General features: G+C 47.7%; 1 protein-coding gene across 3 annotated transcripts in view; it reads right to left on the reverse strand.

The window, feature by feature from the left end:
• The window catches only part of KSR2 (kinase suppressor of ras 2), a 400,523-nt gene that overhangs the window by 312,606 nt on the left and 75,790 nt on the right, over positions 1-12,127 (reverse strand). For all 3 annotated transcript variants that reach the window (XM_029234471.1, XM_029234459.1, XM_029234465.1), the window contains exons 2-3: positions 11,607-11,747; positions 7,651-7,801 (exon numbers count right to left, since the gene is read on the reverse strand). In XM_029234471.1, coding sequence (XP_029090304.1) covers positions 7,651-7,759 — 109 coding nt within the window. In that variant the 5' untranslated portion in view covers positions 7,760-7,801; positions 11,607-11,747. The remainder of the gene's footprint in view (positions 1-7,650; positions 7,802-11,606; positions 11,748-12,127) is intronic.

Raw genomic sequence — 12,127 nt, forward strand, 5'->3', positions numbered from 1 at the left:
GATAGCTCCAAAGAACCAATAACCTTCCACTGGCATCTACACCAGCCCCTCTTCATGGTCCCCCTGCAACAACTGGACATGCTGCTTCCAGAAGTTCCCAACAACCCAGCCTGGCTTCCCTTATCAAGGCAGGTTAGAGACTTTGCTCTGAACCTCCAGTTGGTCCTTTCAAACTGTTACTTCCCCAGCTCCTCCTAGCGTTGTATAAGGTCTGCGCTCCGATGATAAGTTCTTTTTCCATTACCCTCGAGTTGTTCTGCTCCCTGACTGACCCCTCACTGATAGAGTCACCAGCAAAAGCAATACTGTACCTGTTCCAGGACCAGCTTCTAAGGCAACTGGTGGCTTCCAATTCCTGCCTCTTGGAATGCTCACTCCAACATAAGAAGCCCAAGCCACACGCAACATGTGGTTGCCCCATAAACAGCCCAGGTTGAACTCCCATCCAACAAGCTGTGTCAACTGCCATCCACGCACGTGTACCATCTTGAATGTTCCAGCCCAGTCAAGCCCGTAGCACATGCAACCAAAGAACCGCCCAGCCGAGCCCAGCCAACCAGGGAATCATGAAAGATACCAATGTAGGTGCTGTTTTGAGCCATTAAATTGTGGAGTAGATTGTTACATAGGAACGGGTTATCCGAACACGCCCCGCGGTTCAGCCGCGTGGGTCTTTCTGCTTCTTAACAGTGCTTTCGAGATTTGATGACCTGTTTCTTCTGCTCAAAATGTTCTTCCCCCCGTCTTCTCATATCTGTATCTTCTTGTCATTCAAGGCTTAGTTTAAATGTCACCTCCCCAGAGAGGCCCACTGTCATGGTCAGTTCAATATGTCAACGTGGCTAAGGCACAGTCCCCAGTAATTCAAGCAATTATTAATTTATATTCCTGCTGTGAAGGTATTTTGTAGATGTGATTAAAGTCCACAGTCAGTTGGCTGTAAGTAAGGGAGATTACCCTCGATAATCTGGAAGGGCTGACTCAAGCCACTGAAAGGCGCTAAGAGCAGAACTAAGGCTTCCCTGAAGAAAAGGAAACTCTGCCCATGGACAGCAACTTCAGCTCATGCCCAATCATTCCAGCTCACCCTTCCTGACCACCTACCCCACGAATTTCAGACCTACCCAGCCAGTCACCACAATCACATAAACCACATCCTTGCAATGAATCTCTTAATATATTTATTCTACCGGTTCTGCTTCTCTGGTAGAGCTCTGACTGACCCTCCCTCTGTGGCCACCCCATCAAAGCCGGCCACCTAGCCACCATCGTTATCACCCTATTTTAATTCTCCACATAAAACTGATCACCGTTTGTTATTTCTCTTGTGGATTGTTTCTCTCGACATATTCTAGAAAAGTGCTGTCCAACAGAACTTTCTGTGGTGATGGAAACGACCTAGAACCGTGCTGTGCCAATAGGGTAGCCACTAGACACAGGTGGCTATGGATCACTTGAAGTGGGGCTAGTGCCATGGAAGAAGTGAAATTTTAATTTTATTTCACTTCAATGAACATAAGTTTAATTCACCACATGAGCCTAGTGGCCGCCATATTGGACAGCTCGGGTCTGGAACACAAGGTCCGCGGGAGCTGGCTGGCCTTGCCCGTCACTGTGTCCCTAGTCCCCCACCGAGACCGAAACAAAGGCTGTTCAATCGAAATTTATAGTGAATGAATGAGCTGTGTCTGCGGAAGGGTTTCTGTCGCTTGCAATCAGGAGTCCTAACGCGGAGTCTCGCTGTGTAAGGGATTCCTGAGAACCCACAGAACAGGACGCTGGAGAACGGGGGAGGACGTGGTGCTGGAACACACCAGACACGGCGGCTCTTCCGCCGCCACCCAGCCCAGCCTTCCCGAAGTTAGAAGCAACTGGAACAATAGGGCAATCAAGACGGTTCCTACTCTTTGTTCCCATGGAAGGAAGGCTAGAGTGGAAGGCGGGGTTCTGGTGGGCTTCATTCAATACCCAAACTGAGGGGATACCAGAGAGCATCTGAGGCTGTCCTATTTCGGGGCCACTCTGCATCCTGTTTTCCTCCTGGCTGCCAGTTCCCTGCCCCTCCACCCACCTCCGAAACTCAAAAGGAGGAGCTGGAGGGGGGATCAACAAAGCAAGCTCCCGGGACACCTGTCTGCCAGTGGCACCCTGGGCTCCTCTTACGCTTCCTGGCATCTCACTCCAAGCCACCCACCCACTCTGCAGCCAGGGTGTTTGTTTGAAAACTGGACAAGTAATCCAGGCATCTTCTACTCAAAACCCTGCCATGCAAGCTCTGGGCCATGGCCCACCGTGGCGGCTGGCCCTGCCCCCTGTCTGATGCCAGCTCCCACCTCTCTGCCCAGCATTCCCAGTGGGCCAGCCACACTGGTCTCTCCACGCCTGGGATGCTCCAAGCTCCCTTGCGGAAGCAATGCACTTCGATGTGCTCCCACCATCCCCCGGTCATTAGGAGACCTCCCCCTTCCTCCTCTTGGTCTCAGCTCTACCCTGAAGCCCCAAGAAAGTCATCAGGCCCTGGAATCCAGCGCAGTACCAGATGAGCAGTGAGTGCTTGATACATGTGTACGGGACGGAGGGGTGGGAGAGAGGGAGGGAGAAAAGCAGGGTCTTCCATTACGTTGAACCTGGGTTTTTCCTTCGGAAAGTGAAGATACAAATGACCACACATTAGTAGGCTAAAAATAATCAAAAAGCCAAGAAAGAGCATAGAGAGAAAGAGCAAACGTCAGAAAAGAGACAGTCCCGGCAACAGCGCTCTGATACCTGAGCCACGCCCCCACCAGCCTCTCCTCTGACAGGGCAGCTGTGACCCAGGAAAGGAAGGGTCAGGAAGGGAGCCCGTGGTCTTCCTACCTGAGGTCTCCAGCCTTGAAGTGCTCCACAGCGCTTATTCTAACACACTTTCTAATGTACATGCTTATTATGATATAATTTATTGCCTGTCTCCCCCACTAGAATGTAAACTCCATAAGGACAGACATCTAAGCACACATTTTCAGAGATTAGAACAGTGCCTGGCATGCTGTAGGCATTCGATAAACTTTGTTAAATGAGTGAATGAATGTTTGTGGTTTCAGGCCATAGCTGATGTGATAAGGAACGGTTGGGATATCCTGGCTTCGGGGTCCCTGGAGCTTGTTGAAGGAATGACTGCACGTTCTTTGGTGTCAGGCTAAGGCTGACCTAACAAGATGTGAGAAGAGATGAAAGGGTTAAGCTCTCCTATCTTTGGGGCTCCTTGGGCACTGGGAAATAAGGATAGCCCCAAAACCCAAGGAGAAAACTAAGATTAGAGTTAACAACTCTAAAATCAAGCTGCCCCTATGCTCTGAGAAAGAGAGAGACTGAGATTACATGCATTCCTGGCCAGACATAAAGCTTCCTTGTCTCCATATGTTTGGTTTCCATACGAGTTTCTCATCACAACTTGTATTCCTTCAGCCCCTCAACAAACGTGCATTGAGTCCCCACTACACACCAGAATTTTAAATATCTGATTTTATCACTGTAGGAGACTCCAGCTTTCTGGCTGAGAGCTGGGAATACCAAGCTGAATATGGTAAGACTCTCAAGAAACAAGAGTCTGGTGCGAAAGACACTTGTTTTTTTCTCTAGTTTAGGATAACATTTTTGGTTAAGGTGAAGGGCAGGAAATGACAGGAACCAGCCAGCTCCCAAGATAGTTCGAAGCTTCAAGAAACCAATGATAATTTTTTTTTTTTTTTGCAGTACACGGGCCTCTCACTGTTGTGGCCTCTCCCGTTGCGGAGCACAGGCTCCGGACGCGCAGGGTCAGTGGCCATGGCTCACGGGCACAGCAACTCAGCGGCACGTGGGATCTTCCCGGACCGGGGCACGAACCCGTGTGCCCTGCATCGGCAGGCGGACTCTCAACCACTGCGCCACCAGGGAAGCCCATCAATGATAATTTTTGAGCGAAGAGAATTTAAAGCAAGAATCCTTTGAGGGTGGCTCACTGCTTCCCCCTGGTGGAGATCAGTAGCAAGCATGTCAGGCGGCTTTCCCACAAAACTTTTCATTCAACGAAGTGCAGAGGCTTCGAGGCAGGAGCTGGGCCTGAGAATAAACAGGGATTCACCAGAAGGACAAAGGGGAAGGGAATTCTAGGCAGAGGGGTGAGTACCAAGAGCCAAAATCCATGTCTGATCTAGGAAACCCTAAGTAACTAATAGATTAATTGGATATTTAGGGCTTGCGGGGGAAATGTGAACAGTGGGCTTCCAAATGGGAGCCAGATCCTGAGGTGCTTTGCAATCCATAAGAAAGACTGTTCATTAAGGCACTGGGGAGTTTTCCTGGGCTACATGAGCGGGAAGGTGTATTGATTCAGAGATATTTATTGAGTCCCTCCTATGGGCTAGATATGTAGCTGGGAATAAAATGGTGTATAAAAACTGGTATGATCCCTGCCCTCTTGCAGCTTTAAGGCTACTAAGGAAGAGAGGTATCCATTAAAAAAAAAAACAAAAAAAAACACTCCTTAAAAAAGTTTAAATTAAACTTAAAATGTGAAGAGTGGCACCATAACATTGAGGAAAGGCAGAAGTAGAGTACGATGTTAAGGAGACTCAGAGCTGAGTGGATAGTGCTTTACTGAGCTGAGGTTCTCTCCAGGCTGACCCTGGCGCTGGAGGAATCTGGGCATGAGCACAGCCCTTGGTCACTGCTTTCAAGGTCCCAGTGGCTCAAAGGGTGGCATCAGAGGTAGGACATCATCAAAGGAATCTCAGCTGCCTAGGAAGGGTTGGTGGTGGCGGGAGGATTGATTATATCAGTGTTTTTTTCAAACCGTGGCTCACAGTCCAAAAGTGGGGTGTGAAATCAAAGTGGTGGGTCATCACCAGCATTTGGCAAATTATATGGAATAAAATAGAAAAAAGTGTATAAAATATCATGTATAGTAAGAATGAGTATTGTTTCATGAAACTCCTTTTAGTTGTGTATGTGTACATGCGTGTGTATTTGTGTGTGTGTGTGAGTGTATACAGGGTTGCATTATAAATCATATTTGTTACTGTGTATCTTGATTAAAAAAATTTTGAAAAATACCCAATTAGAGGCCCTCTCAAGGTCTCACTGAGCCCAGGATGTTACAAAGGATGATGGCCCAGCCCAGGGAGAGGTGACATAAACCCCTCTCTCAGGAAGAACTTGGGTCCAGCTCATGTATAAGAACTTTTCCAAACTCATAGCACAACTCTGAAGAGAAGATATTAACTCTGAAAAGAAATTAAGAACCTAACCTCACGGATGGACCTAGAGTCTGTCATACAGAGTGAAGTGAGCCAGAAAGAGAGAAACAAACACCATATGCTAACACATATATATGGAATCTAAAAAAAAAAAAATGGTTCTGAAGAACCTGGGGCAGGACAGGAATAAAGGACACAGACGTAGAGAATGGACTTGAGGACACGGGGAGGGGGAAGGGTAGGCTGGGATGAAGTGAGAGAGTGGCATGGACATATATACACTACCAAATGTAAAATAGATAGCTAGTGGGAAGCAGCCACATAGCACAGGGAGATCAGCTCAGTGCTTTGTGACCACCTAGAGGGGTGGGATAGGGAGGGTGGGAGGGAGATGCAAGAGGGAGGGGATATGGGGGTATATGTATATGTATAGCTGATTCACTTTGTTATAAAGCAGAAACTAACACAGCATTGTAAAGCAATCATACTCCAATAAAGATGTTTAAAAAAACAAACAAACAAACAAAAAAATGAACCTAACCTCAAATGCTCACTCTCATGCATTGTGGGGGGCGGTGGGAGGGAGAGGCATAAATTGGTACGAATTTTTGGAAAGCCATATGGCGACATTCACCAGAAGTCTTAAAATATGTAAACACTTTGCTGCAGGAACTCCACTCCTATGAATTCACACTACAGGGATCGCCAAGGATGTACCCAAAGTTAACACTCAAAGTTGTTCACTGCAGCAATGCTTATAACAGGAAAAAAAAATGGATACAACCTACATTTCTAGAAATAGGAGGCCGGTGGAATAAATGGTGGCAGATTTCAGGCGTTAAAAATGAGCAGGAAATACATTTATTGACAAAGGAAGGTGTTTATGATATAACATTGTAGTTCAGTGCAATTTTTTAAAGGCGAGAAAATTCCCAGCTGCTTCTCACAGTAGGTAGAGAGAAGAAGTCCCCTGAAGCAGGTTTTGTCTGCACTGAGTGACTGAGCGGCCTTTTTTAACTATGTGAATATTAGGTGAGTCAATAGCATTGTACTAGAGTGAAGAATAACATGACCTTTATAGCTAGTCAACCAGGGGTAGTTCTGCACCCTCCCTGGAACATTTAGAAACATCTGGAGACATTTCTGCTTGTCATGACAGGGATGGGGCAGGGGTGCTACTGGTATCTAGCGTTACCTCTACTGGTAGAGGCCAGGAATGCTACCAAACACCCTTCAATGACAGAAGAGCCCCCAGTCCAGGGCTATTTGATGATGATCGTAGCCATCATTAGAGTCTGCTAGCAAGAAAGAATCCAAAAGGGCGTGCATGCGGGAGCTGGGCCTGTCCACTTCCGTATGCCCAGCCCTGCTGGCACACATAATCACTCCATAAATACTCGTTGAATGTTGCATGTTGAATCCAGCTAGGGCACCTATAGATGAACAGCCACCTGACTTTATCAGTACCAGACTAGTGCTCAACAGTGACTCCTTGTGGTGGGAACTGAAACAACCATGCAGGTGGACCCGTAAGCTTCTCTTTGGCTGTTTGCAGAGCTGATCGCTTAGGAGTGAAAAGGCCCCAGAGATAGTAGAAAAATCATGAGGCTAGAGGAAAGCAGGAAACCTCAATCAGAATGATGTTTGGTGTCCTGCTAATCAGGGAAAACAGGTATTTGAGAAATTAATGAAAAATAGCAAAGAAAGATTACAATGTTGGACCTCAAACTGATAAAAACAAATCAGAGGTTATTTTGTTAGGTGAAAAAAGCAGGTTTCAAAATAATATGTATGGATAATCCTAGCTTCATGGTTTTATCATTTATTGTTTAGAGAAACTATACACATACCCATTTGTCAGAAAGAATTATACCAAAAATTATACCAAAATGATAACAGTAGAGGGTGGGGACTTGGGGTTTTTTTTTAATCTATTTTCTAATTTATTTTACAATGAATGTATATTATTTATGGAAAAAGAAAAATAAGAAGTTAGATGCTGAGCCAAAATACAAAGGCACTTCCCAATGTATAAGGCAAAAAGACCCTAGGGACTTCCCTGGTGGTGCAGTGGTTGGGAGTCCACCTGACGATGCAGGGGACACAAAGCCCTGGTCCGGGAGGATCCCACATGCTGCGGAGCAAAAAAAAAAGACCCTAGTCTTTCACTCACGCCCAATATTTCCATATATGGACCCTAATTATCCAGAACCCCATGCCCTAGCACCTCAGAAGGTCTCCCTTGGGCAAGAGTAGCTGCCCTGACCACTTCTTCTGGCTCCAAATTCCAGGCCCCTCTTTCCTCTGCTCATGAGCGGTACGCACCATCCAGAGCCGGCTCTGCCTCATCCCGGCCTGCAGGTGCGGGCACAGGAACCCGGAGGAATGGCGGCACACGTCGCGGACGCGTTTCCATCCCCCTGGGGCTGCTCACCTGACATGTGGACGTTCCGTAGGCAGGAGAGGGAGGCATTGAGGCGGGCACACTCCTCCCGGTTGGCCCCGTATTTCTCCACGGTCTCACACACCTGCTCGTCCGTCATCTCCAAGAGGTCCTCCAGACTCAGCTGGCCCGGGGTAATCTCCTAGCGGAGGGAAGAGAGAAGGAGGGTAAATAGACCGGAAGCGCCCCGAGGGGAGGCCTCCATGTCGCCCTCTAGTGGTACCTAGAGGAAGGCCAGGCTCTCGGTGGATGTCGGCTTAGCGTAACGGTTGGGTCTCCTCACTCCGGTCAGACAGGCCTGCGTTTGAATCTCAGCTTTGCCACTCATTAGCTAGATGATCCAGGGCAAATCACTTAACCTCTCTGAGCCTCACTTTACTCACCTGAAAAGTGGGAATCTTAAGCTCATGTGCTCTGTAAGGTCGCAGGTATGCTTAGCACATAGTCGGAGCTCTGTAAATGGTGGCAGTTAATTACCTGTCTCCCCATGCAGTTTTGAACTCCTTATAGGCAGGGCTCCAGCTTACTCATCTTGGAAGGCCTTCCATGCCTCCTGCCCGGCTTGGACTGCAATGATTTGTCCCAAATCCAGGGTGAACTAATAAGAGCAGAGAAAACTGGACAGCCCAAGTCTCCGGATGGCTGGTCTCCTTTCCCTTTTCTTCTCTCTTTCCCAGCCACACATTCTAGGGCTCAGATTGGGGGTTCAGGAACCCTAAGGGGAAAGGGGGGCTGGAACCCTGTGGGTGGTTCAGTGCTGTCAATCAAACGGGATTTGGGTCTGAGCCCGATGGGGCAAGACTTTGCAACCCAAGACAAAGTGGAGTATAGCATGGAGTGGGGAAAGGGACACCGCTGAAGACATGGGCTGGAGGAAAGGTAGGATTGCCGGCTATAACTGTGTTGGTCAGGTGTCCCTTCACTACCGCCAGCAACCATCCCTCCCTTCCCCGAAGCAGTGTGTCCCTATACACCACAATATGGACACACCTGGAAATTGGTCAAACTTCTATATTTACGCATCTACAAAAAAAACAGCCTTCACATTATAGCACTTATTGGTAACCAACATTTTACATTTATTATTATTACCATTATTAAAATAAGAGTTTTAGATAGCAAAGAATGGCGATTCTAAGGCAATATTGTGGAGTACTTCCGCCCTCTTGTGGCCATATCTGTGTATTACAACCAACTGAGACACCATCCTGCCCCACCCCGCCCCCGCCTTAATCTGGCAGTCAGAAAGATGAAAACTGAAAACTGCATCGACACAAAAATTCTATGGAAAAAAAAAAAAAAAGCTGCCGGGCAAAAGCTGAAACCCAATCAGTGCCTCTCCAACTCACTAGGTCAGGGGCAAAGAAAGAACAATAATGAGTCACATAGCAGCTTCCTCAAATAGGGACTGTTACAGGGAAGTCCACATTAAGAAAGGTGATGCACCAGGATCTGAGAGTATGAAATGAATTACATTTAGAAGGGATGATTCACAACATAAAAGAATTCTCCTCTTTGCTGCAAGATCCACTTGTGCATTTTAATTCTATAATTTACCCTCCAAAATACTCAATTTACACTGAAGTTTACGGTTCACACACACACACAAATCACAGAAGGAAGAATGACAGAAAAAAATGGAGAAGGCTTTAACTAGCTTGACCCAAAAGAGGAGAGGCACTTCTGTTCGATTTATTCATAATAATAATAATAATTGAAATAGAACACTGTTTTAAGTGCTTTTCATGGATTTTCTCTAAAGGTCACAAAGACCACATAAAGCAGGTACTTTTACCATCATCATCCATCTGTAACTAGGACATTGGCATTCAGAGAAGTCAGACCATCATCACCCAGGGTCACACTGTGAGTAAGTGTGAGCCCAGGCAGTCTCTCTTAGGAGCTTTCTCCATACTGCTGGTTCTTCCACAGAAGGGGGCCGTCTGGGGGACACACGCGTGAGCTGCAGACAGAGAGCTGGAAACCCAGCTCCGTCCACACCGCCTGGTTGGTGGCCTTGGACTCGATTCTCATAGACTAAGATAAGAGCCAGAGCCCAGGCACCTGCAGGCCAGGTAAATGTAAATGAGCAAAGCTGAGAACTAGCCTGCGGGATCTTAAGGGGCAGCAGAATTCGGTTCACTGACACCAGACAGGAGTTCACTTCTGTGCGGTCAGCAACTCCGATTTTTCGAGAGAAGCTGAAGATCTGAGTTTTTTATGCAGACTCTTCCAACTCTTAAATACTGGCTCAAAAATAATTTTGAAGACAAACAAAAAATATCTGTGCCTCAGATACAAGATACAGCAGAGGGCCACTAGTTTTCAACCCCCGAAGGTTTGTCTCGGTCTTATTCGCCTCAATTGATAAATAAATGGTCCCGAAAGCCTCTGAAACGTGTATGGAGCCATGCAAATAAAATGTACTGTCTGCACTTTTATGGGACCTTTCATTTTAAGGATATTCACACGAAACCGCCATCCTGGGAATGATATTAAGAAACAGAGACTCCTACACCATCTGGTGCATATGCGCAAGATGCGGGCGGGGGGAGAGGGGAGTGTGAGGGTTCTGTATCCCCAGCTCAGGGCTGTTATATGTAGCAGGTTCGGGCAAGATCACATTGGGAACAAGGTCTAAAAAGACAAAAGGATCTTCCAGGCCTCTTTGAGCAGGAAGTAGGGGGTGCCTTGAGAAATGGCACTTGGTCCTGCAGGTGGGGGGGGGGCGCCCAGAACGCCCTCTCCCCAGCTCAGGAAGGCCCCCCCAACAGGAAAACGAGGAGAAAGCACCGTGCTTCCCACTTCACACTCTGGAGTCCATCTGAGCTGGGTTTTCCTGCTAGCTCTGCCCACTCACGAGCAGGGCAACTCCCTCCATCTTCGAGCCTCGGTTTCCTGCTCTGTACAATGGGGTAAAAGTCATACCTACCTCAAAAGGGCGTTGTGAGGGTCTGAACAGTCTCAAGAGTTGAGATCCTGCGTGTAAAACCCTCAATACTATGCCTGGCACTGAAGATTCAATGAATGAGAGCTGATTTTATTAGGAAAGTTTCCACCCAGTCACTGAAAACAAGGGGGGACCCAAGATCCCAGGGGGTAAGGAAATCTCACCATCCTTGAAACCTTAAGGAGGTGATCCACTCCTGGAGCGTGGACACAAGACAACAGGTGTTCTGGTTTTGTCACTAGAAAACCTATTACTTCCAAAGTTTTCAGTAACAGCAACAGCAATAATAAGTTGACATTTCCTGGGTACTATTAGGTTCCAGACTATGGGCTGAACATTTTACACAGAGCATCTCATTTTATCATGCCAACTACTTAAGAAGAGGAGACAACCATTACCCCATTGAACAGATGAGAAAACCAATGTCCTAAGATATGCTGCCCCGTATGGTGGCCACTGGCCACATTAATGAACATTAAATACAATTAAAACTTGAGTTCCTCAGTCACAGGCACTAACCACAATTCAAGTGCTCAGTAGCTACATGTGGCTGGTGGCTACCGCATCAGGCAGCACAGATATGAAATATTTCCACCATAGTAGAACATTCTGCTGGACAGCACTGGTCTAAGAGGTAAAGTGATTTGGCCCAGGAGGCTCAGTCCTTAAGTGGCAGAGCTGAAAGAGGGTCTATCTGACTCTAGATCCACACTTTTTTTTTTTTTTTTTTTTTTGGCCACACCTCACAGCATGTGGGATCTTAGTTCCCTGACCAGGGATCGAACCTAAGCCTGGATTCTTAACCACTGGACCGCCAGGGAAGTCCCTAGAACCACACTCTTAATGACCCCATTCAGACAGCATCAGAGATGCTCCGTGCCTGCATCCAGCACGTATTTAAGTCCTACTATGAGCCAGACACAGCCAAAAACCCACTGCCTGCGGGGGCTGGCTGCCGGCCAGTAAGGGGCAGAGGGCAGGGGTCGCCTCCAGTCACCTCCAGGACTTCCTTCCGCACGTCGACGATCCGGAACCAGTGCCGGAGCTGGGGGAAGCCGTCCAGCTCGGCATTGCGTTCCTGCAGGGCTACCTTCTTTTTGCAGGACAGCTGCCGGCTGAAGTACTTCACCAGCTTGCTCTGCGGAGACACAGAGAACAGAGGACATGTCTCAGAGGCACTGCCACAAGGAGGAGAGGCAAGTATCTCCCCAATGTCCCCTCCGCACCCCAACTCCGTGTTTTAAAGACCGGTTCAACTGCAGTGAGACCCAGTTTCCATTCATGTCCCAACTGTGTTGGTGAAGATGGGCAAACAGGCAGGTTCCAATATTCTGCTGGGGAGGACGGCGTGGGGGGGGCGGGGTTTGGAGCGGGGGCGGGGTTTGGACTGTATCCATCCACATCTCCACTGCATCTCCACTGCACCAATCCTTTGACCTTCACAGTTGCACTTGTAGGAACTCCTCCCACAGACACCCCATCCTGTGCCAAATGACTGTGGAGAAGGATATTTCCTAC

This window comes from Monodon monoceros, unplaced genomic scaffold (genome assembly GCF_005190385.1).
Source record: "Monodon monoceros isolate NGI ecotype Baffin Bay Population unplaced genomic scaffold, NGI_Narwhal_1 Super_Scaffold_1, whole genome shotgun sequence".
Lineage (NCBI taxonomy): Eukaryota > Metazoa > Chordata > Mammalia > Artiodactyla > Monodontidae > Monodon > Monodon monoceros.